This window comes from Triturus cristatus, chromosome 2_2 (genome assembly GCF_964204655.1).
Source record: "Triturus cristatus chromosome 2_2, aTriCri1.1, whole genome shotgun sequence".
In the NCBI taxonomy this organism is placed as follows: domain Eukaryota; kingdom Metazoa; phylum Chordata; class Amphibia; order Caudata; family Salamandridae; genus Triturus; species Triturus cristatus.
The window spans coordinates 1,042,953,601-1,042,980,283 of NC_140582.1; the positions used below are offsets into that span (position 1 = coordinate 1,042,953,601).

The following is a 26,683-nucleotide window of genomic DNA, read 5'->3' on the forward strand; positions in this document are numbered from 1 at the left end:
GCCATAATGCGGGCTATCATGACCGGGCCTAAACTGATCTTCCGCAATACCGCTTTGAGAAAGGTCTAATCAACCCATGCAAAAGCCTTCTCGGCTTCTAATGAGATTAAAAATGCAGGAATGTTGCGACACTGGGCTTTTTCCACCAGGTGGGACACTTGCCTAATGTTATCCGCCCCCTGCCGTTGAGGTATGAAGCCTGCCTGTTCAGGTTCAGTCAGACCAGGCAGAAACGGCGCTAACCATTGAGCTAGTATTTTGGTGTAAAGTTTAACATCAACATTTAGTAAAGAAATGGGGCGGTAAGAAGCACACAAGGTCGGGTCCTTACCCGGCTTGGGGATAAGAACAATTTCTGCCTCCGCCATGCTAGGAGTCACACTAAAAGTGTCAGCAAAAGAGTTGAAAAGCTGAAGTAATGGGGCCTGAAGTTCAGAGAGGAAGAGACGGTAGAACGGAATAGTTAGGCCATCGGGGTCAGGAGACTTGCCTAAGGGGAGGCTTTTCAAAGCTTGATGGGGTCTTCTAGTTGCCGGACATGAGAGGAATCTGGCAGCGTCCAGGTACAGGAGGCTAGAAACGGGTCTATTTTATCTTGGTGAATTGTGCCCTAATCATAGAGAGCGGAGAAAAAAGCGCGAAACGCATGCTGCTTGCCCGTCAGGTTGCCCATTCCACCCCTCAGTCCCTGCCCTGGAGATATGGTTACAAGAGATGCGCACACGGAGTCGCCGTGCCAATAAAGAGCCCACCTTATTGTCCCCTTCATAGAATTTCTGCTTCCGGGCGAGAAGAGAGTCTTCCGCCTTATTTACCTGAATCACCCGTAGCTGACCCCGGAGTGAAGCTAGCCTCCTCTGACCCTGCCTATAGAGTGTTGCATGTTCCTGTTTCTCGAACGCCTTGATATCTCGGGTAAGGCCCGTCTCAACCGGGCAGGATTCTCGCTTTCGGGTAATAGATATTGAGGTGATGACACCCCGGATAGTGAATGGAGGGAAAAGGCCCCCCTACAATACTTTTAGGTCGGGGGGGGGGTGAACAATCCAAAAAGGAGAAAGAACTGCTATGCCGACCTATTTAATTTAACAGACCTGTAAGGTTCTAAAATGCCACAACACCCACGCTGTGTTTAGCCACCTTGACACATTTCATAACATTTTATTGTATACATCAGACTTTTTGTAAATGTAAAAACTTTTTATTATGCATTTGATTTTTATATATATTTTTGTATGAACACATCTCTAAAAGTTATTACAAAGATACATACGTTTGTAACAAGTGTTATTACTAAGTTTTCATAAATTATTCCTTTTAAGTATCACACAATAATATGTAAAGTTAGACATCCCAAAACAGAAAAATAAAACAAAATCTCGTCATTCATTACCAGTATTCACGCTCATTCAGACCTCATTCTTACAGTTCCACACTACACATACAGCATACAAGGGAAGAGAGTTTCGACCCTGTGGAGGGTCCCAAGATAGTTGTGGGAGAACAGGTTGAGTTGTTTCCAAAACACCCAGCTCGATGGATTAGGCTCCCAGGGACCACTTCTCAAAAACAGTTATGGTCTACGCATGGTTCATTGGTAAGTCCACCTTCCTCAGGACCATGAATATTGGTAATGAATACCGAGATTGTTTTATTTTTCTGTTTTGGGAGGGTGGGGAGGCGCAGCAGGGGCCCAGAGGGGCAAGTCTAGCCTCTTTGCCCCACCCCCCCCACCCCCCACCCGTCAGGCGGGTCAGTTTCTATCAGGAATCAGATGCAGGGGGTAGGCGATCAGAGGCAAGTACCGCCAGCGATGTGCTTCTCCAGGCGTAGCTGCTCAGGCCCGTGGCCGGGGCCAGTAACCGCCTTCCTCACCGCGGCGTCAGACATGACCCTCCGGGGAAGGGATGCAGAAGGAGGGGGCCACCGATATGTCTTCCCTCCTCAGGTTGCTGCCCTCACTGTAGGAATAGGGGGCTAGAGAATGGTGGCCAAATTGGTGTGTTTCAGGCTCCAGGTGGTCGTGGTTCCCACAAGCAGCATCGAAAATACTATGGGTCTTACCCCAGCTAGGGCCCCCGCCGCTCCCAACGATCTCTGAGGGTCTCTCTCGCCGGTTCAATGGCACACAGGAGGTCTTGTAGGGTCCCGCAAATATGCGCCCCAGGGCAACTGAAGTAGACTTACCGCAGGGCCGGGGCCGCTGCAAGGGCCACTCCTGCTCAGTTGCTCAGGCACGCCTCCCCGGCAGTTGTTTCTATGTGTCCTGGGGTCGCTATGGCCAGTGGAGCTCCTCTCCTCCGGTCGGCCCCCTCGCCTCAGGCCCAGTCCGGGACCGGAGGCAGAGCAGGCCGCAGACAGTCGGCGGGGGAACAAGCGAACACAGGGAGTGCCCTGATGCTGCTCTCCAGAGTCCAATGTCCCACAATTGTTTTGGTCCGTAGATGGCGGCCTCGTGACTGCGACATAGGCCGCAGTCTGGCACAAGTTCACCAGGTGAGGTCCAGGCCATGTGAGGGCTTACCCCTGTCTGAACCCCAGCCGCACCGCCAGCTGCTGCGGGGATCTCGCCGGGCCCGCTGTCTGGGGACACCAGAGTCGGAATCAGGGTCCCGCTGTGGGGCCAGCTCCGTCGTGCCACCTCCCGGCTGTCTCTGCCTCTCGATGTTGACACTCGCTGCGGGGCTCGGAAGCGCCCCAGAGACCAGAGCCTCCACGTTGTCTAGAGGCAAGATGGCGGGCGACTGCTCTCTCCTCAGTCGCTCGCCACATGCCCAGCCCAAAACCAGGAAGCGGAGGGGGCTGCCAGCGGCTGGTGGGGGTGGGGGGGATCAGCTAGGTGCAGGGAGGGGGCCCCGGTCACGCCCCCCACGCTCCGTCACTGCTAGATAGGCTTGGCCGTCCCCTGAAGGGCAGAGAAAGCACAACACGCTAGGGTAGATCAAGCAATAGGGTACCACTGAGAATGCTATACACATTCTTGGCCTTTGCATGCATAAGGTTCACCTGGCTACAAAAACATACTGTCATTCAGCTATTTCATATAATTTGTTAATGCCTTTGCCTTGAATGAGGTACAAGGTATACTGCAAGCTAAACGCCTAATAGTGGCAACTGATTTTTTTTATGTTTAGATCCTAAACATAGTTGTTTTACTTGAAATCCACAAATTTTTCATTGTCTTCATTTTAGATATAACACATTTCCAGTTAACTATGTTTACAGTTAGAACTAAATTTAATAAAATATGTACTTGAATACATTTGGGTGGAAGCTCATTTGCTTATACCAGCGTACCTGGGAGAAACCTGCCAGCGGTGGCAGATCAGAATAGAAGAGGGGGACGAAGGGTTATTGAGGCAAATACTGCTGTGGAAGAGTCTTTAAAGTCAAGTGAGGGTCCATCCAAAAACCTGGGCCTCTTGGAAAAGGCCTGAAGGCTTGACACACACACATGAAATACCTTTTCTAGTTTTGGAAGGCATGCTGTAGCTACATTACATTTTTATGTTTTATGTGGGTGAGAGGCCTTTTCAATTTAGAAAGCATCTAGCCATAACCAGTTCCATAATTCTCCAGCACATATGGAGTGCAGGTGACCAATTCCCACACAACTTTACTAGTGTAGTAAAAGAGGCATGCTCTTGATGGGGAATTATTTTACCAATAACTACCTTTTAAGAGATTTGATGTTGTACACATTAAATACTCTTCAAGCCTTGATACATAAAATGCACTTGATTACCCTTTTTGTGAGGCATGAAACATCAGAATCTTCTGCAAACTGCACCTTTATTCTTCTGTTAGAGAAGACTAGTATGATGATTCTAGTCTGTCAATCTCCGTAATTGATCTCCATGGATATTGATAATTTAAGGTACTCTCCCACTTACACATTTTAAGGTTGGTGCTGTTGCGAAGAGAAACAGTAAGTGTTCTGAAAATGGTTTTGGAAGTGCATCACCTGTACATTACACATAATCTCAGGTGATCTTAGTATGCAGCATGTTCTTGAAGGTGCCTCATGGACTGTTGTATGAAAGGTATATTCCCTCAGCTCAATAAAGTTGATACAGGCATCTCTTAAGTTAAACAGATTTTGAAAATGCAATAATATTAGAGTGGCTTATAATAATTACCTCACTCTTCTCCTTGACGGACCTCTCTAGATCTCCAATGGTGTTGAGTTGCCTTTGCAGATAAACACACACAGCCTAATTATGATGCGGTTCGGACCACAACCGATGGTTTGTCGATGGCGTTCCGAAATGCATCTACTGCTGAGGTCCGACCGATGCATTACGATGTGTGCGGTCGGAGGCAGCAGTCGAAGGGACCTACCAATGCTTCTGACATGGAGTCCATTGGTCGGTCGTAAAACCAGCATAATGCCTTGAGGGATGGCGTTTCAGCCGTCCGGATTATGTCGGTTTCCGACAGCCTTTCCAAGTCGGCCTTTCCGACATGCGAAGGCTGTCAATAAGCGACATTGGGGGCCCCTAGCAGGTCCCCCTTCCCCTCTGGCCCTCTGCATCTGGGCTTGTGCCCCCTGAACATCCTGCACCATGTGCCACATAGTTCAGGGATATTCACAAACTCCCACTTCTCAATGGGAGATTATGCTGCGGGCGGTTTCTGCCCCCGCACAAGCTCCCATTGAGAATTGGGAGTTTCCAACCGCACTTTGTGCGGTCGGATCGTAATTCGGTGTGCAGAACCGCCAACCTATGGTCGGGTGGTTCTTCCACCGAAACGGTGTTGGTCATAGGCAACTCTGACATCGTAATCAAGCCCATGACATTTCCTGGGTGTTTCTTTATAGGTATTGGCTCATCAGCATTTGGGCTATATAAATGGATTAGTATTAACAAGCAACCTGTCATACTAGCATGTATTTTATTTTGGTCCACAATGTTTGCACCAATTTTAAATCCTAGAAAGTGCTTTATTAATGTTGTGGCTTCTCTTGCGTGAGTAATGTAAGACCAGGTCATGCGATCAAAAGTTGGTATGACCTTGATGTAAATAATGCCTCTCTTGTAGCATGGTGCTTCTCGTATCGTTAATCTACGTCACTGTTTCCATTACTATGTCACCGCTAGACTTTTCACCTTCTGTGGATTTTTTTCCTATATTCTCCCTGTCCTTTGGTTAAAGCTTTGGTAATCAAGTTTTACTTTATTAACTCTCTGGCCTTATGTGAAGCAGAAAAAAAGTATGCCATTTCCCAATTTAAATGTGCAACTTTACTGAGAAAATCAAGTTTTTCGATCTCCTGAAAACATTTACTCAATGATTATATGTATATGAAGAAAACTGGGAATATCAACATGGTGCCTTCATATCTCATGCTTCCCTTGCATACGCCGTGGATGCAAACCTGTTTTGGTTGTGGTTGCTTCCCTGGCAGTGGGACTGGTGCCAGAGTTTTCAATGCTTTGGGTTATTGCAACATAAGGATATTGCCGTCCTAGCCTTTTGAAAATTGTCAGTTAACAATATGTGCGCTGAGATTATCCTTGTAGTAAATGTCTGATTAGGATGCTTATGTTATTGTAATGAATTATTAGCTCAGTGACCGCTTCGGAGGGGTGGAAGAGGGAATGGATCTATAAATAAATAAAAACTAAAATTGATGATTTGCAGATAGCTTGAATTAGGCCTTTCTCATTCTGGGACTCTTGGTCCTCCAGGGCTGATGGAGCTTCTGGTTTCCTTGGTCCTCCAGGGCTGATGGAGCTTCTGGTTTCCCTGGTTGATTGACCTTACTTGCGTATGCTATTAGACCTCCTGAGTCACTGCAATTAAGATGAGAGTGGAAACTTCCTGACTTCTTGAGTTTCAGTATTATTGTAAGTCCTCCTGTTGTCGTCTCTCGTTGTGATCACTCTACTAAAGTAGTACAATTCTACTTTTCATGAATGGATCCAGATAGTCCCTTCTTCTTGGTGAAGCATTTGGCTCATTTTAAGTCTGTGGTTTCCTCCTGATCTTTATATAACTTTCTTTTGAATTCTAGATTTTCTACATCATACCTGTCCTTTTTACGATATATCACCTATTAGGCCAAGCTCTCCTTGTGGTGGATGCGCTTATGGTAACAGGCCTGTGTATATAGTCTTCCTCTTTGTGACTCTTCTGCTACTGTGCTTCAGCTTCTTTTCCCCTTATTGATTATTTGTTTGTGGACAAGCCTATTTTTCTTCTCCTTTTTTATTTTTTATAGATCACACTACTTTACATTTCCAGAACCCATCCCTCAATACGTTTTAGGAGCAGGACCTAGCAGTGTGTATTTTTTCTTTTCTTCTTGTTCCATGACCTTGGCTCCCTATGTTTGGGTTACCTGATCATTCAGAACCATGTATACATCTCCTCTGAGTACACTTTAGTCTGTTTTTTGCATTGGGTCTTTTGTTGGGTTTGGAATGTCCCCTGCATGGTCTACAGCCATGTTCCCCAGCACTGACTGCCTGTATCTAAAATCCTGTTTTTTTATTGTAGCCATGTGTCATTCTAATCTAACATGTGTGCAGAGGCCTGAGCCTATCCGTTGACATCATGGAGGTTCTTGGCCTATCTTTTGATATGGAGTGGTGCACCTAGCGCACCTTCATTGAATAACAGTGAGTTACTGTCCCCGTCATGGGTTAAGCACATTGAGCAGTGGTGGTGGCATACTGTTTTGTGAACTTATAATTGTGGCCAGGCATTTTTATTAGTACACAAGTGGGCAAGTTGGTCTCCATTTTGTACTGACAAAGTTACATTTCCATGCACTTAAATAACTCTTGACACTAACATCCGAAGTGCTTGTTTTGCGTGTTTGTGTGTGTAGCCTTCATTGTATGTTCCAAGTGTGTGTAAGTGAACCAGAGTAATGGGGGCCAGTGGAATTCCCTTTGGATGCCCCAACCTCGGTTTTGCACAGTGGAAATGTATTGTGGAAATGTATTGCTGACATTTCTAAAGCTGCAAGTGAGGGAATAGGAGATAAGGCCCTTGTAGAAATTCAGTAAGGCCTTTTGCTAAGCCAGATTTGTTGATTAGTCTTTCTGAAGCGCTGCTATTTGGTGGATTATAGGAGCAAAAGGGTACGACTACAGATTCTATTGTGCAAGGTGAGAGGGTCCAGTTAAGTGAGGCCAAGCCTTTTGTTTTTCTTGTTTACTCTTTGGCTGATTAGTCAGTTGCATGTTAACTGTGATGTGAACAGCATCGCTATTTGCTAAGGCTTTGTCTGAAGAGCAGCCTGGAGAGGAATTTTGAAAGGAGCACCACTCCTAACTGGTTTAGAAAGTACAGACAGCGGATACAAATCTCCTATTTGTTTCTGCTATAAAAGTGGGGCCCCACTACCCCACTTATTGTTACATTTACATGTTCTCTAAGCCCAAGGTAGGGAGTCCTCCACAGAGTACTCGATGGGCTGGTGTGCAATCAGTGCTGGTGTCTGCCTGACAGTTTCCCTCTGTTATGGGGACATCACTCTTTGCTGGATGAGATATATAACTGGTTTGTAGTGCAGAACGCCAGTCTCCCTGCTGAGAGAGGGAAGGAGCGTGCCAGTGTACCAGGAACAGTGACACTGCCCAGGAGGATTGAAGTGCAACGCGACCCCGGAGCTGGTGAAACTTTCAGAAGACGAGCATTGCGAAGAGCGAGCTGTGTACCCCTGTGTCTGCAGGTTACAGTTTCTCCAGCAGCTATTCATGGCCGGAACCATGACGACTCAACCCAAAGGTCTCCGAAGCCCAGTTGGGGCTGTGGTCAGAGTCCATTGTGGACTGTATTAAGCTATAGTGCCCAAAAGAAGTGCAGCCTGAACTAAGCTGCATTCCAAGGGGTGTGGCCTTTTATAAAATATCTAATTGTTATTGGGACAATTTACTTCATAAATCTACTTGTCCTGTAAAAAGAATCTTCCTGTCCCTTTGGTGCCATGTAGAGCGGTGGCAAATTATGGCAGCAATCTCATATCAGAGCTCTGATAATAGCCTCTGATTAGTTGGGTTTGAATGCTAGCAATTTTATTTTGCCACCTTTCTGCAGATCTACATAATGGTGCTGGAGAAAGAAGCAATCAAGAGTTTCAGTGTTGGGATGTCCTTGCGAGTTTGTGCAAACCTACTAACTTGCATGTTTTAAAGGTTTTCAAAAGCACGTCTGTAATCTTTTCTCATACTGAGAAAGGTTGGAAATTTGCTCCTGACAAGGACATAAATAAAACTTCTTCCAGGGTTGGGGAAAAAGATGTTGGAGGGAAAGTGGACTTGTAAATGCTTAAAAGATTTTTACATGAGTAGATCTACATATGCATATTTTCTCGTGCTAAAATACAGTTCACAAATATTTTCTCGGAGTATGATTTCATGGTCCTTCTGTAAATTCTCATCAATTCATGAAATACATACATCTGCACTAATGCAAGGACATTTGCCATGGGTGCACTTTTGTGAGTTTCTTTAAGAATTGGGTCTCTGGTGTTAACCTTTTGTTTTCAATACAGTTCTATCACTCGATCAGCTGGCTTCCATGTGAGTGACAGCATTCTGCTCTTTCATGAGGAGCATATTGGTTCTCATTGCCAGGGACTACTGTGGCAATGTGTACTTTGAGACAGAAAAATATTTTAGCTTTTTACCAATGTTTGTTATAATGGTGAAACACCGAAAGCTCCCACAACCGTAAAGTTTTACAAAAGCCATGTCAAAACAAGACATGCTTGGACAAAACCATAAGACTGACCACCAATGTCAAACAATCATAGGCAAAGCCAATAAATAGGTCTGTTTTCATGTTTCTCATAATCTTGTTGAAACTGCTTAGATTGGTTTTCCATTTTGAATATGTTTGGTAATACTAACTTGCATCATCACATTTTTCTACATGACGCTTCAAAGAAATGGTACCTAAAATTCCGAAGTAATTTAGCAAAACGTTTTTTCCTAGTTAATTGTTTTGTGAACATTTTATTTTGAAAGCGAAGATTCATCAATCTTGCTTGTAATCTTCTGCAAATATTTGCATCTAATCGGAGAGCCTTCTGGTTGCATTATATGTAGCCTTGTGTAGTTAAACTTTGTAAACGTGTAAAATAAAATTTAATGGAACCACTGTCAGTTGAGCAGTCCGAGTTTACACCATTTATTTAGAGCACAAACCCTAATAATAAAGGCTGTGCATTAATGAACCATAAATAAGTTCGAACCCAAATATTACCATAACTGCAGACAATGCCCTTCCCTGATCCATAATGTGGTACTGTAAACTGACAAACAAAGGGTTTGTGCTGACGGTGGTTGGGCTTACTTGTCCCAAGGACGAAATAAATATGAAAATAAGTTGTCCTTGACCCCAAACAATATGTTCTGGGCATCGGGCTACATGAATTCCACACCCCTGAAATTCCATAGAAGTTAGGCCTTCATGCAGACTTGCTTCCCTGAGGAGATCATTGGTCAGTGATCACTCAGCAGTCAGAGATTGCCCTCTGCACGGCCGAACTGCTAGATAGAAATTGGCCTTTATGTGGCTGCACTGATCCCGGAGCACATTTCCCACGTGTTCCCTGTGAGAATCAACGTGGACTGCCATCCCTGCGAGTGACTTTGCCACCTACGGTCATTGAGATGTGCATCTGCAGGTTTGCCATGGACATGTCTACACCTGCAGTGAATGAGTAGACCTCAGTAAATCAAGACAGAGCTTCTGGTTTGCATGCTTTCCCTCCCAGAAGTGGGAAGGGTTGGGTGTGTAGATACTAACCCGGACAGTTACCCAAATGGACTTATCAGCAAGAGTGGTAAGAACTGAATAACTGAACTAAAAAAAAAAATGGACTGAGCAACAGACCTGTCAGAGACTGAGCGTATCATACAATAGAGGGGGGCTCTGCAACTGGACCTTAATCATGATAGCCCATGGAAAAACCGACTAGACCAGAGAAAGGGTGGAGCTGGGAAGAGATAGTGGATAGAGGTGCAGCATGTACTCAGCGCCCAGGACACTAATTTGTAGATTGCATACATGGTGTCTAGTCTTCATGTCTAGTTACTGCGCTTAGAGATTGTGCCATTGTGTGATTTTTGAGTCCTTAGTTTGAGCATCTATACACTACCTCCCTGAGAAGTCTGTGCTGGGCTTGTACTTGGCCCAGTTTAAAGAGACTTAGTAGGCGGAACTTGTCATTAGAGGCAAACAACCTCTACCATTGGGAGTTTATTCTGTGTGTAACCAGGGGGTTTTTACCAACAGCTTTGAAGACACTTTTTTATATATGCATTTTTCCAGTTATTTGTTTTCCAGCTAGTGCCATTTGGGACTCAAGATTTTAATACCTTGGCCAGCTTTTAATAATGTCTTTTACGAAATAGCCTCTGGAGGCTTGTTTTATATGTTCACCTCCTTTACAGGTGGGGATCAGATAATGCTTCCTTTTTTGACTCTGAACCATCATTACTTTAAGTTGTGCATTAAAGACCCATCATCTAGTAATGTTTTACAAAAGTTTATATATAAAGCTATCTCCTCTCCAATTTCAGCTCAGGTTTTGAGATAAAGCTGTAGATAACGGACAGCCTAACGATCGGTCCAATTCTGTAGTTTTAGTTAAGCCCAGTGCCTAAAAAGAAGTCACAAAATGAGACTTCAAACAGATTCCGTGACATAGTATAAACATACAACACTAAATCAATAGGGAAAAACTGAACAAAAAAAGTTTCAGGTTTTTAAAAATGTGAGTTTAATTTTTATTTTCCTAGATAAGAACATCACCAGTTTTGTAATTTTCAGGTAAAATTTAAGGTGGTTTGCAAGGGAATATGGTTAATAATTTAGAAGTAGACTACAGCAAGATATTCGCTAGGTATCACTAGATTCATTGGACATGAATCGTTTTTTTGTCAACAACTTTATTTAGCACTTTGGTAAACGAAAGAGAACTTGATGCACGTTTCAGCATCCTCCTTAGCGTCAAAGGAGACAAGAAGATAGGATGACCCAGCCCCCACCACCTCCCTGGATTACTTATGTTTGGCGAACAGTAAAAGTCTGACAGTGCTCCAACATACTCAACTGCCCCCCCCCTGCCAGATTGTTCAGTCAAATCAAGAAAACCTAATTATACACTTATATTAATGAGAAACGTTTCACAATAAATTAGGGTTGATCTGTATTGAAGATAGGTCAGAGGACCGGAGTGAACAAGATGGGTTGTCCTCTGAGCCTGAGGGGAGAAGACCCATATGTCGTTTTGGACATAGTGAGATGCATCTCCCCCAAGTCAGTTTTGTCGTCTAGACCAGAATGGGAACTCTGTTATACTGATCAGGCATGTTTTATATCAAATTCACTAGTGCCATACTTTTGTTCTTAGCTGAGCTGACTGCTGCACATTTTGGTGGAGGCGGATTGTTACGTAAAAAAGACCCCTCGGGCGAGAAAGAGGATATATATGGAAAACCAAAGTCACGAAAAGAGCTCATTGAAGAGTTGATTGCAAAATCCAAGCAAGATAAGGTGAGTATGCATATTTGGGCAAATCAACACCAATGTTAAAGCAAATAAGTATCACACTGTACTGCAAATTAAATCTTCTGCTCTCATTTTCTGAACCATAGACCTAATTAAAGATCAGAGATTTGCGTATCTAGACTTTCCTGAATCCAGCCTACGGTTTTGTCCTAGCTCGTTTGTTGGAGAAACGTTCAGCGGAAGTGCAAGCTTTCCTTTCATCCAAATAAAAGGATAGGTGTATCTCTCTGTCTCGGGCTATACCTCAGTCTCTTTATCTCTCACATACACACTCTTGTACATTTAGAACAAGCGACCGCATAGGTTTTATTTGCATATACAGAGAATAGGTGGTTCAGTGCTTCAACTGATTCATTCGAGAATTGTGCAGCTGTACACTATTCCCATAACAGGACAGATGCAGTTGATGCATCTATTGTTCTCAAGACTCCCCTTCAAACACTCAGTTGCCTTATAAGACTGTTTAATGAAAACAACCGATATTTGGCATGTTGATTTTATAAAAAGAAGCTTCAAAACCTAGAACACTTTACCTGAAGACCAAGTCATACTTCCTAAACTTACTGTGGTAATATCAATTTTATTCAAGACCGGGGTCTCCAGCCTTTTCGGGAGTGGGATACTTCTGATCAGTGAAAATCATTGTGAGCTACTGAAGGCCAAACCACGCCCGCATCGTTACCAGAGCCTCCCTGTTAGAAATTTACTCCACTCCCACGCCTGAAGAGGTTGGGGGTAACGGAGTAATTTCCAGACATACTGTGGTAGCTTGGCTCGAGTGGTCAGGAATCAGGCACCGTGCTAAGCATACGACATACCCATACAATAACCATGCGTGCATCCGTTCCAAAAACGACTCTACACCGTAAAAATTATGAAAATATCTCTGTTTATCTTCTTTTTCTCTTAGTTGCTGATTAGATAAATAATAACACAATCACAATATACAAGGCTTTTTAAATAGTGCAGGTCAAATAAATACTGTCTTAATGATTCAATAAATAGGGGTGATCATAAATAAGGAAGGCATAAATATAAGTGCAATACATACAGGCAATTAAATATTCTGAGGCAATAAATACTGCAAACCAATAAATATTGTGCGACGATAAATACTGTGGAACAATAAATACAGTGAAGCAATAAATAGGTTAAATACAATAAATACAGTGCCCTCAGTAAATAATTAAAAGCTGACAGTGACACTCATAGAATCAGATCACATTTGAGATTACTATGGGCTAATTTGGCCCAGGCACAGCTTGTGGGGATGTGGAAGGCTTGAGGGTGTCTACTCCCTGGCTTGGACAAGGCTGAGGCCTAAACTGAGGTAGATCAAGGGGGGAATACCAGAGACCTGGCTCTCTCACTCCACACAACCTCTCTAGATTAGTCCCAGCTCACCCCTGGCACAGTCCAGCTGGTTCCAGCACCTCTCTAACCCCTAGAGTAGTCTCTTAGGATTCCACAGGGCCTTTGGCGCCCTCTATTCCACTTACTGCCCTTTTTCTGATGTTCCGACGCCGCTGGAGTCGTGTCGACGCCGTGAGGCGGATCCGGTTCTACGTCGGCGGCCTCGGCACAATGTCAGTTCCTGACGACGCCGGTAGGCGGCTCCGGTTCGATGTCGGCGGCCTCGGCTCGATCTCGACCTCCGATTCGATGGCGTCGGGCAGTCTTTACTCGATGTCTACTTCGGGCGGCTCCGGTCCGATGGCGACCTCAACTTCGATGACGTCGGCCGGCCTTGACTCGATGTCGACTTCCGGCGGCTCCGGAGTGCGATCCTCACTCCCGACCTCCGGTGCTCCTCTCCTTAGGTTTCCGGCGACTCCGGAGTGCGACCTCCACTCCCGACCTCCGGTACACTTCTCTCAGGTTCCGGCGACTCCGGAGTGCGATCTCCACTCCCGACCTCCGGCACACTTCACCTCGGTCTCCGGCGACTCCGGAGGGCGGACTTCACTCCCCCGTTGACACCGCTCACTCGACCTTGGTTAACTTCCTCCTCGACCTCTGGTACACCTCACGTCCTCCGTCGGCGCCCTCTCACGATCTCTGGCGGCTCTGGGCACGACGTCTGCTTTTCCAGTCAGCGCCGCTTCTCCACCTCAGGCTCCAGGTCTCCAGGCTACTCAACGTCCGGCTCCAGGGAAACCAGTATCCAGGTCAGGATCTTACTGTTCTTGGTTTCTAAGGCCTGTTCCTGCTGTCCAGGTCCTTAAGATGGTTTTTCTTCCTTCTTCCCACACAGGGCTCCAGGCTGGGCTCAGTCAGTAGGGACTAGTATCACGGGTGGGTTTATGGACCCCACTCCAGGCACAAGTTTCCACCCCTGCTGCCTCACTCCTTCCTCCTTCAGGTTTCTGCTGCTCACTCTTCACCAGTCAGGTGCCAACTGCCAGCTCCAACTGCCAACTCTCTGTCTTAGCTTCCCAACATTCTAAACCGCCTCCAACTGTCACAGGGTTCTGGAATGTTCTGGAAGGTGCTAGCAGGTTCCAGTGGATGCTGGTGATGTCACAGGTGGCCACCATTTTGTGCTCCAAGCCCTCAGACAGAAGTTTCAGGGGTAGATAAAATGGCTCCCTGAATCTGCAGCAACACGAAAAAGTCTGGTGGTTCCCAAAAAGGAAAAATTCAAACAGGGTTTGAGGCAAAAGTGGGACAAAATAAATAATGATGAGGAGGGACCACCCAAAGGGCTGACAGGTCTAACACGCGTCCCCCCCAGCTGAAAGTGGGGAGAGCTACCCAACCCCTTGGGAGTTCTCATCACTAAGGCGGAAATACCTTGAGAGACCGTCTGCATTGGCGTGGTCCACTCCAGGCCGATGTTCCACCTGAAAGTCCATTCCCTGTAGGGAAATAGACCACCTCAACAACTTGGGATTCTCCCCCTTCATTTGCATCAGCCAACGAAGGGGTCTGTGGTCGGTCTGAACCAGGAAGTGCGAGCCAAACAGGTATGGCCGCAACTTCTTCAGAGCCCATACCACTGCAAAGGCTTCACGCTCTATTGCACTCCACTTCTGTTCCCTGGGAAGTAGTCTCCGGGATAGGAAGACTACGGGTTGATCCAGACCCTCTTCATTGAGTTGCGATAACACTGCCCCAATGCCATGTTCTGATGCATCTGTCTGGACAATGAACTCCTTGGAAAAGTCTGGGGCCCTTAAGACCGGGGCCTCGCACATGGCTTTCTTCAATCTCACAAAGGCTTGCTGACAAGCCTCCGTCCAGACTACCCATCGAGGTTGTTTCTTGGACGTGAGCTCCGTGAGGGGGGCTACGATGGTACCGTACCCCTTCACGAAGCGGCGGTAGTATCCCGTGAGGCCCAAAAATGCTCGGACCTCAGTCTGAGTCTTGGGGGGTTCCCAGGCCATGATGGCCTCGATCTTCGCCTGGAGGGGTTGCACCGCTCCCCTACCCACCAAGTGTCCAAGGTACACTACCGACCCCTGCCCGATCTGGCACTTGCTGGCCTTGATCGTCAATCCAGCTTGTCTCAGGGCCTGGAGAACAGCTTGCAGGTGACGCAAGTGATCCTCCCAGCTGTTACTGAAGACGGCTATGTCATCCAGATAAGCAGCAGAGAAACTCTCCATTCCGGTGAGGATCTGGTTTACCAGGCGCTGAAACGTGGCAGGTGCGTTCTTGAGCCCAAAGGGCATCACACAGAACTGGTAGTGGCCATTGGGCGTGGAGAAGGCTGACCTTTCCCTTGCTCCATCAGTCAAAGAGATCTGCCAGTACCCAGAAGTAAGGTCAAAGGTACTTAGATATTGGGCAGCTCCCAGCCGGTCAATCAATTCATCCGCCCTAGGGATCGGATGAGCATCAGTTTTGGTCACTGAATTCAGTCCCCGGTAGTCCACACAGAACCTCAGTTCCGGTTGGGCACCCGGTGGTGCAGCTTTTGGTACTAACACCACCGGACTGGACCAGGGGCTGCTAGAAGGTTCGATCACTCCTAGCTCCAGCATCTTAGTGACTTCACTGTTAATGCTGGCCTTCACCTTGTCTGACATCCGGTAGATCTTGGACTTCACAGGTGGGCTGTCTCCTGTGTCCACGTCATGGACGCACAGGTGAGTCCTACCCGGAACAAGGGAGAACAACGAAGAGTACTGCCCCAGGACCTGGCGACAGTCCTCCTGCTGTTCAGGAGTTAGAGATGGGGAGAGAATCACTCCCTCCACCGACCCATCCTTCTCTTGAGACGCAAACAAATCTGGGAGAGGCTCGCTTTCCGCGTCCTCTGCTCCGTCAGTCACCATCATCAAGATGACTTCGGGCCTCTCGTGGTGGGGTTTGAGGCGGTTGGCGTGCAGCACCCGTAGGGGCTGACGCGGGGTTTTCAGGTCCACCAAGTAGGTAGCCTTACCCTTCTTCTCCAACACCTCAAAGGGTCCTGACCAGCGATCCTGGAGGGCGCTAAGCTCTCCTGGTTCGATCACCCACACCTTCTGGCCAGGCTCCAACTCCACCGGGTGAGCATTGTGGTCATACCACGCCTTCATCACTGCTTGGCTGGCTTCCAAGTTGTCAGAAGCTTGCTTCCACAACTTAGCCATTTGGCTCCGGAAGGCCAGCATGTAGCTCACCACGTCCTGGGGAAGCTTTCTGGGAGTTCTTTCCCATCCGTCTCTCACCAGGTTGAGAGGTCCACGTACAGGGTGCCCATACAGAAGCTCGAAGGGGCTGAAGCCCACTCCCTTCTGTGGCACTTCCCTGTAAGAAAAGAGTAGACAGGGTAGGAGGACGTCCCATTTCCTCCGCAGGCTTTCAGGCAGACTTCTGATCATGCCCTTCAAGGTTTTGTTAAACCTCTCCACCAGACCATTGGTCTGGGGGTGGTAAGGAGTCGTGAACCGGTAGGTCACTCCACACTCCTTCCACATCGCCCGCATGTACGCTGACATGAAGTTGGTCCCCCTGTCGGACACAACTTCCTTGGGAAAACCCACTCGGGTAAAGATTCCCATCAGGGCCCTAGCCACAACAGGTGCTGTTATGGTCCTCAGAGGTATTGCCTCTGGGTACCGTGTGGCATGATCCACCAGGACCAGGATAAACCTGTGACCAGCTGACGTTGGCGGATCTAACGGACCCACAATGTCGATGCCCACCCTTTCAAAGGGGGTGCTAACGACAGGAAGTGGTTCCAGGGGAGCTTTCAGCTTCACCCCTGTTTTCCCACTGGCTTGGCAAGACACACATGTCCGGCAGTAGGTATCGGACGACACTTTCATCTGAGGCCAATAAAAGTGTGGGACAAGACGGGCGAAGGTCTTGTCTTGCCCCAGGTGTCCTGCCAATGGGATCTCGTGAGCCAACTCCAGAAGGAAGGCTCGACAACGTTGAGGGACTACCAAGGCTCGTGACGATCCATGTAGGGGTGCCTTGGGTTCACTGTAGAGGAGGCCATCCTCCCAGTAAACACTGTAGTTCCCTTCAACGTTCCCTGCTGCCTGGGCTTCGGCCTGTCGCCTCAGCCCCTCAAGGGTAGGGCACTCCCTCTGGCCCTGGCAGAATTCCTCCCTGGACGGGCCTCCCTCCACGTGCCACTCGGCCGGGATGGGTAGGTCCTCCAGTTTGGTAACGTCCCCCACCGCAGACTCCTGGTCCACCACCTCCGGTGGCCTATCCATCCTACGGGGTGTGGACGCCGAGGCAGGCTCCTCCTGTCCTCGGTTCTTCCCTTGACTGGCAGCTGGCTGGGCCTTTTTCCAGGCTCCAGCCGAAACGAACTCCCTCTCCGGGTAGTCGCGGACCTTGTGCTAACACAGGCCCAGTCAGGTGTTCCCAGCATCTCAGTGTGAGTCCGGTATTCCACCTCCTTCCAAGCGTTGTGCTCCATGTCATTCCCCAGCAGACAATCGACTGGCACGGCAGGGCTTACGGCAACTCGAAGTGAACCTGCAACCCCCCCCCCTTCAAAGGGAACCTCGGCCACTGGATAGTGGCCTGTTCTGCCGTCAGCCATCGCGGCTGGGTGGAGTACATCGGGAATTGCCTGCTCTGGCGACACCAGTTGGCTACGTACCATAGTCATACTGGCTCCTGTGTCTCTCAGAGCCTCCCCTCTTTGGCCGTTGATGGTGACCCACTGCCCATACTTTACGGTATTTGCGGGCACCTGGATCTTAGGAACCATCTCCCGTTCTCCCAGGGACACTAAAGTGACACCCGCCCACTCCCTTCCCTTAGTTAAGGGCATCTCCTCCCCGAGCACTACACTAGCTACTCCGGGGGTCTTTCCTCCAATGGGAGGGGGTGGTCGTTTCAGGCACTTCGGATCTCCTTTATAGTGTCCAACGCCACCGCACTCGTAGCAATGGACAACCCTTGGCTGCTGACTCTGGCCAGGATTAGGGTTTCTGGGTGGGTTAGCCCTAGGGGTGAATCCTGTTCCCTTCCCTTGGAAGTTATTTTGGGGGCCTTTGGAGAACTCCTTTTTCTTTTCCCCTCCCTCTTTCTTCTGGGGGGCGCCCTGTCCGGCCTTTTGAGTATCCCCTCCAGTCCCCCTTGTGGACACCCGGGTACTAGCCCAAATGTCCGCCTCCTCAGCAAGCTTCCGGGGACTGGTCAGCTTGCTATCCACCAGGTGTTGACGCAGTTCAGGGAAACATTTCTCGAGCAGGTGTTCCTTCAGTACTAGATCAAACAACCCCTCGTAGTTCCTCACTTCACTGCCCTGAATCCAACCCTCTAGTGCCTTCTTTGCATAGTCCAGGAAGTCCACCCAATTCTGTGTGCCCAGTTTGTGACTACCCCTGAACTTCTGTCTGTACTTTTCGGGTGTTAGTCCAAACTTCCTTATGAGCGCCAGTTTCATGGTGGGGTAGTGGGTCTGCTCATCCTCCTCGAGGGCCAATAAAGCATCCCTACCAGCTGGAGGCATGTACTTGTACAATCCCCCTCCCCAGTACTTCTCTGGAACCCCATGGGCCCTTAACGAGACCTCATAGGCCGCTAGCCACTTGGCGATATCGTCACCCACCCCATAGCTAGCTACTATGTCCTTTGGCAGGTAGGGTTTGGGTTCCCTGGTGAACTCTCTTTCTTGGTCTTTGCTGCCACCGTTAGGTACAGGGTGTGCCCCGATTCTCAGGATCTGAAGATCTATCTCTTTCAGCCTTATCTCATGAGCCATCCTCTGTTCCTCCTTCTCCTTCTCCAGCCTTGCTAAGTCCCATGTGAGCTGTCTTTTCTCCCTCCGGTCTGTTAACTCCACTTCAGACAAGCCACCGCTAGAGGCACTGCTGCCCTTCCTGGAAAGTGTCCTGGGCCCCGCTGACAGGTTCCCCACCTCAGGTTGGTACAAACCAGCTCCCTCACTGTCGGGCTCTCTATCCCTGTCCTCCTCCTCAGCCTTGCTTTCTCGGCGTGCCTCCCCCCAAGCCCTTAAGCTGGTTTGGAGTGCACCCTTCTTTGCTCCTGGGGGACAATACACCCCCTCCCGCTGGCAAAACTCCCTGAGTTGGGCCACAGTGTACGTTTCTAAATTCTCCAGTACAAACTCCATCTTGCCCACTCAGGTCAGAGGACAGTTATTTGCAGTAACAATGCAGGGGGGTACCTTTAATAATACCTCCTCCCACCACCAGAGTAAATTTGGAAAAAACAAAAACCCACAATTAGGAAGGCCGCTTTGAGAAAATTCCCGGTGTAGGCCTATGGACTACCCACAGTTATTGTTGAGTATACGTAGGCACAGCTCTATCCCACCACTGAACACCAATTATGTTAGAAATTTACTCCACTCCCACGCCTGAAGAGGTTGGGGGTAACGGAGTAATTTCCAGACATACTGTGGTAGCTTGGCTCGAGTGGTCAGGAATCAGGCACCGTGCTAAGCATACGACATACCCATACAATAACCATGCGTGCATCCGTTCCAAAAACGACTCTACACCGTAAAAATTATGAAAATATCTCTGTTTATCTTCTTTTTCTCTTAGTTGCTGATTAGATAAATAATAACACAATCACAATATACAAGGCTTTTTAAATAGTGCAGGTCAAATAAATACTGTCTTAATGATTCAATAAATAGGGGTGATCATAAATAAGGAAGGCATAAATATAAGTGCAATACATACAGGCAATTAAATATTCTGAGGCAATAAATACTGCAAACCAATAAATATTGTGCGACGATAAATACTGTGGAACAATAAATACAGTGAAGCAATAAATAGGTTAAATACAATAAATACAGTGCCCTCAGTAAATAATTAAAAGCTGACAGTGACACTCATAGAATCAGATCACATTTGAGATTACTATGGGCTAATTTGGCCCAGGCACAGCTTGTGGGGATGTGGAAGGCTTGAGGGGGTCTACTCCCTGGCTTGGACAAGGCTGAGGCCTAAACTGAGGTAGATCAAGGGGGGAATACCAGAGACCTGGCTCTCTCACTCCACACAACCTCTCTAGATTAGTCCCAGCTCACCCCTGGCACAGTCCAGCTGGTTCCAGCACCTCTCTAACCCCTAGAGTAGTCTCTTAGGATTCCACAGGGCCTTTGGCGCCCTCTATTCCACTTACTGCCCTTTTTCTGATGTTCCGACGCCGCTGGAGTCGTGTCGACGCCGTGAGGCGGATCCGGTTCTACGTCGGCGGCCTCGGCACAATGTCAGTTCCTGACGACGCCGGTAGGCGGCTCCGGTTCGATGTCGGCGGCGTCGGCTCGATCTCGACCTCCGATTCGATGGCGTCGGGCAGTCTTTACTCGATGTCGACTTCGGGCGGCTCCGGTCCGATGGCGACCTCAACTTCGATGACGTCGGCCGGCCTTGACTCGATGTCGACTTCCGGCGGCTCCGGAGTGCGATCCTCACTCCCGACCTCCAGTGCTCCTCTCCTTAGGTTTCCGGCGACTCCGGAGTGCGACCTCCACTCCCGACCTCCGGTACACTTCTCTCAGGTTCCGGCGACTCCGGAGTGCGATCTCCACTCCCGACCTCCGGCACACTTCACCTCGGTCTCCGGCGACTCCGGAGGGCGGACTTCACTCCCCCGTTGACACCGCTCACTCGACCTTGGTTATCTTCCTCCTCGACCTCTGGTACACCTCACGTCCTCCGTCGGCGCCCTCTCACGATCTCTGGCGGCTCTGGGCACGACGTCTGCTTTTCCAGTCAGCGCCGCTTCTCCACCTCAGGCTCCAGGTCTCCAGGCTACTCAACGTCCGGCTCCAGGGAAACCAGTATCCAGGTCAGGATCTTACTGTTCTTGGTTTCTAAGGCCTGTTCCTGCTGTCCAGGTCCTTAAGATGGTTTTTCTTCCTTCTTCCCACACAGGGCTCCAGGCTGGGCTCAGTCAGTAGGGACTAGTATCACGGGTGGGTTTATGGACCCCACTCCAGGCACAAGTTTCCACCCCTGCTGCCTCACTCCTTCCTCCTTCAGGTTTCTGCTGCTCACTCTTCACCAGTCAGGTGCCAACTGCCAGCTCCAACTGCCAACTCTCTGTCTTAGCTTCCCAACATTCTAAACCGCCTCCAACTGTCACAGGGTTCTGGAATGTTCTGGAAGGTGCTAGCAGGTTCCAGTGGATGCTGGTGATGTCACAGGTGGCCACCATTTTGTGCTCCAAGCACTCAGACAGAAGTTTCAGGGGTAGATAAAATGGCTCCCTGAATCTGCAGCAACACGAAAAAGTCTGGTGGTTCCCAAAAAGGAAAAATTCAAACAGGGTTTGAGGCAAAAGTGGGACAAAATAAATAATGATGAGGAGGGACCACCCAAAGGGCTGACAGGTCTAACACTCCCCATGCCCAGCTTCATTGACTTTAAGCCTAATGTCCATAGAGCCAGATACTATGGTTTCAACAAAATACTTTGACTAGGGGGACTATGACAGGGCTGATATGTGTGCCATTGAGAATTTGGTCCCATATGTTTGTATGGGACATGTTACAAGTGAGATACCTTTTGCCATATGTGGCACCATTCTAGAGAAGGCTCTTGTTCTCCCTAGTCTCTCTCCTTTGTGATATTACCATTCTATATATAACACAAACACACAACCCTTTTTTTTATGTGAGCGGTTTAAAGTGCAGAATTTTTTTCTGTAAACATTATCATAATATGGAACATTTTGCTGCACTTTAAATTTCGCCCGGTAAAAAAAGAAAAAATGGCTGTATTTTTCAGTAATAAATATGACACTGTGTCTAGACACCAGCCACTGCGAACAACGACACTTTGAAATGGGAGAACATTCAAATGAAGAGTCAACTTTGTTTAAATGGATTCAATAAAACTTTTTTTTTTTTTTTTTAATATCTTTCTTTGCATTTTGTCAAACAGAGTACAGTGGACATACATGGGAGGGGAGAGGAAAAGGAAGGGGGAAAGAGGGAGACAGGTAATTGATTTTGTGCAGATAAGAGAATAGGCAGTTGACTAGTACAGGCACAGGAGAGGGCCAGCAGTCATTACTGGTGCAGATGCTAACTGCAATATACATTAAGTCCACGTGGTCAACTACTGATCACAGAGTGCATTTTTGACGTAGCAGCTAACGGGGGGGGGGGGGGGGGACTACTTTTTAGTGCCCATGCAGATCAGAGAAAACTAACCATCCTATTTCAGCTTTACCCATCCATAACTGTACCTGACTTCATAACTCCATGTTAAATTGTGGCAAGATCAGATACAGTTTGTTATTCATATAATTCTTGCAATTCAACATTTAAACAAACAAAACATCGTCACACCCTGATTAGTGTGCATAGAGTAAATATGTCTTCTAAGTAGCCATACTGAAGGATATGGGTCTCCCCATCCTCCTGATGACTAAAAGAATTAGCAATTTTATCATCGCTAACTTGGCTCATGGAGAGTTCAGACGTGCCTGTGTCTACCTCACCATCCTCATCGTTTCTCACAACCTCCTGGGAGGAGCCACACCCCTCCTCCCCGCCGGTACGCATCAGGTCCATAAGTATAGCGTCCCATAGATAGGCAATAGGGTATTTACGCAGTCCCGCCATCTCCTCCCTGTGTAATGACGTGCTTTCCGCCTGCGCCCATACTAAAAGACTAAAAGAGAATTCCTCCATCCGACCATTGCAGGGGAGTCTGCATGTTTCGGACGTTTAGTGATTAAGCTCTTAGCTACAAGGATAAGGAGGTGGGTCAATGAACCTGGGTGTAACTCTGTGCTTCTTGGGTATGGATTCCATAAAACTCATCATTTCAATTTTTTTCCCCAATTTCAAATCATCGCATTTACAAACAGTAGACATCTTGCACCAAGTGGCTTAGAGACACTTTGCCATATTTATAACACACAAATACAGCCATTTATTTAAATAGGAGAATTTAAAGTAAAGAAAAATGCTTCATAAAATATTAAGACTCAATTGTCTCAATTGTCTTAATTGAAAGTGGAGAAAAACCGTGACATAATGTTTCATAGAAATATTTTTCTTCACTTAAAATTTCTCTCATTTGAAAAAAATAGAAAATATTTTTGAGTTAGAAATATGGCTCAGAGTCAATAGACCGGTTGGAAACACCTGGCTAAGAGATAGAAATAGGTTTTTCTAGACTCTGTCCATAATATCCTAACAAAATCATGCCTAAATATTGCAGTAAAGCACATACACACAAAAAAGAAAACAAGCAATTTGTAAAATCGTTGGATATTTTGTGTGTTTCTAGGATGCTTTTATGAACATCATTGAAGACTTTCCTTCACTAGCGCATCGTTGGAATAATTCAGTTTTTCTTTCAGCCATTGTCATTTGTGACTCCAGATATTAACATCTTCACCAGTTTTAACAGTGTCTGTTTTTTAAATAGCCTTCACGAAATAGCTTTTGGAGGCTGGTCTTATATTTTTGCCTCATTTTAGGTTGGGTCCAGATGCGGTTTCCCTTTTGACTCTAAATCATGGTTACCCTAGCTTCTACTGCCGGATCTGCTGGCAATTCGTCCACTATAGGGGCCTGTGTTTGACCTCATGGTCACAGGTTCAAATCCCAGCGGGTCCACTCATCCTTTCATACTTCTGAGGATGATAAAATGAGTACCATTGAGTTGGGTAGCAATAAACATCTGTTGTTCAACGCCAATAGGCCTTTCATGGTGAACCTCCGCTTTTCAAATACACGTTATGTTATGTTTGTTAGTGCTGCACACAAATAACAGGGCATGTGGCAGCAACCCAAGTTCCTCCCCCTTTTTCTTTCTTTCTCTGTCAGTCTTTCTTGTTCACAAGCACACACACTCACATATGTACAAATACAGGCAGTAGGACGGACTTTCTTTGCGCATATGTAGAAGAGGAACAACTTGAACAACAGCAGTGCAACATCTCTTTCTCTACCTCTCTCACCCTCTCTCTCTGTCCCCCTACCCTCCTCCTTATCCTTGTAGAATGGCCTCCTATTGAGCAAGCAATATGACAAGGCCACAAGAAGGAGGAACATTGGAAGTGCAACGAGAGAGATTATTACGTTAAAGGAGTCCATAACTCACATCAGATTTTTGCTTGGACAGGGATAGGAGCTTAATATATGGATTTAAATTCATTCATGTATTAGCTTGCTAAGTATTATACTATTACTTCTGCAACTGTGAAGAATAAATTGAAATGACATTGTGAATGAAGCCTATGTTCACAAGACATGCTATATATTTGAAAAAGACACTAATAAAAAAGTGTTTGCAAAAGATATGGCCTAACGGCTAGAGCCGTTGACCTTGAAGCTGGGGAACCGGGTTCGAGGCTCGGCAGAGACACTCAATATCCTGTGATTCTGGGCGAATCACTTGATTTCCCCCCCCCCCCCCCCGTGCCTAACAAAAATGAATGTGTCCGACTTTAACCCCTGTGGTGCTCATGTAAAGCGCTCTGATACTTTCGGGTCAAGTTTGCGATATATAAAACTACAATAAAAAAAATCCTTGCCCACGGTGTACACTAATTGGCTACCTGATTTTCCGCATTCATCAGTGCTGTTTTTATTTACTTCCGTTTCATAGAGAGAAAGACAAAACCAAAAAGAAAACACCTTGGAGATGACCGAGAAGCTCGATAAAGACTGGAAAGCCATTCAGGGTCTCCTAGGGCATAAAGTTCCAAAATCGGAGCGAAAGTGTGAAGCAGAAGAAAAGCCAAAGGTAAGCATCTTATTGTTTTAAACTTGTATTGTTATATCCCTTCATATTTCACAGTGGTGTTAAAAGCCCTCTGCTCATGACTGGTCAGTTCAGTGGTCTCAATGCTGCTTCAGCAGAGCAGCTATAAGACCGGGTTCATGGTGGCGGGACCAGCTGGGCTTTGAAGTTCCCACCTTCTTGACAAATGTAGTACAAGGCCCGCAGCTGGACCTGTGCCATGATATGCAGCCTAGTCTTGTTGGATGCTGCAAAGATGTGATGGCCCATAAAAGGTGTCAAAACTCTGGTCAGAAAGTTCCACATGAATAAGATGGTAGCCAAGGCTGACTTTATTGTGTGTGTGTTGAGAAGGGAGTGATCACTGAAGGGAAGGGACACAGAAACGTGAGCAGAAGTGTCCTGCCCCCGCAGAGCACTGAAGGGTTGGCAGTGGTTTGACACTCCGGGGCTTCTTGAGAGGGCTGTGGTAGAGGGTACAGCGGCCATCGTGCCAGAGAATGGAGGCTTGACAAGGAGAAACACACTAGGATGCCGCAAAGGTTTGTTTGAGGAAGCGAAGGTTCATTTCTAGGGGCAAAGGTCCTTCCCCTTCAGTGGAAGCTTGCTGCATTATAAACTCTAAGCATAACCTCAATTGAATGGGAGCGCTGACAGTTCGGATGGTGTGAAGGAAAGGCTACAAAAAGAGTGACAATCAAGACGAATAAAGGAGCTCTGTTTCCCTGTTAGTCATGCAGTTTTGGCAAGAGGTCATGCTGTGAAATTAGTGAAGATGCCGGTTTGCAGCATGTGCTGATTAGGGATGGCAGGGAGTGAACAGACAAATGTCATCTGTTCTGAGACACTGCTTTAGTCTTGATGAATTTTGTTTTAGCCGGTCAGGGGAATTTAGGAATCAGCGGCCCTAAGGCAAAAGACCGACTGGACTGTCGGAGTTTCTAGCCTCTCAAAAGTGTGACTGACCGGCAAGAGCATTTCAAAATTGGTTGCTGAAAAATGAGAGCATTTTCACTGTTCTGCTTACGTCTCACCATTTCACAGTAGCACATGTTCACTGTTTGAATATTCAATTACAGGGGTATTGCAAAATCTCTAGCAGAGGTAGGAGCTGATGGTCATTGCTGTGTTTCTAAGCAGATCTTTACCAGCTGCAAACTTTGCTTCATTAAAAGCCTGAGCCCTTCTCAACAAGTGCACAGCTCAGTGTTTGTATTCCATTCTGATGACTATAGCCCTTGATGCCACAGTCCCCTGCCTCTGCAGTGCTCAACAACTGTCAAGCTAAATGCATCACCAAACGTATGTTATTTTGATTGACAGGTTTTAGAACTTTAATCGTCACACAGAATGTTGGCTCTGTCCAGCTGTTGCAGTTTTCTGCTGCCTTTTTTACTTCAACCCAAGATATTCTTTTATGGCTAAATATGGTCGGTAATTACAATGGAACACTTCAAGTGTCCTGAAGAAGAACCCCACCAAAGTCATTCCATATAGCTATCCAGTTCAGCATTTTTTTAGTCTGTATTTTACTTGATTAATTTATTCTAACAATATTCACAAGCGACCTAACACCAAAATGAATCCATAGAGTCAGGCAATTATTATGTAAAGTAAATAGACAGAGATGCATCTAAATGTTAACTACTATGGCAATATCAGAAAATGTCATGAAACATAAGCCGATTAAAGAAGACATTTCTCAACATACCAAGATAAGCACCCAAAGGTGATTGTTGACTAAGCAGTGATCGGTCCTTATGCTGCTAGATGCGGTGTTGTAAATGGTTAGCCTACAAATGCTGGATGTAATCTGGAGATTGTTTTCTAGTTCATTTGTGTTATTTTTGTTATTCTTTTAGTTACTCTGGCATTATGCCATTTATGGATTGCTCCTTGAGCATGCGAAAAGACGTTCAGAAATTAAGAAGTTTGTCGCATGCATGGCGAATGGAATGAATGTCACCAAGGGAAAGGCATTATTCTTTTCTGGGTTTGTTTCC

General features: G+C 46.9%; 1 protein-coding gene across 1 annotated transcript in view; it reads left to right on the forward strand.

Moving 5' to 3' along the window:
* NOP14 (NOP14 nucleolar protein) overlaps positions 1–26,683 on the forward strand; it is a 213,187-nt gene that overhangs the window by 63,353 nt on the left and 123,151 nt on the right. Inside the window, exons 4-5 of the mRNA XM_085642502.1 lie at positions 11,378–11,520; positions 24,546–24,683. Coding sequence (XP_085498628.1) covers positions 11,378–11,520; positions 24,546–24,683 — 281 coding nt within the window. The remainder of the gene's footprint in view (positions 1–11,377; positions 11,521–24,545; positions 24,684–26,683) is intronic.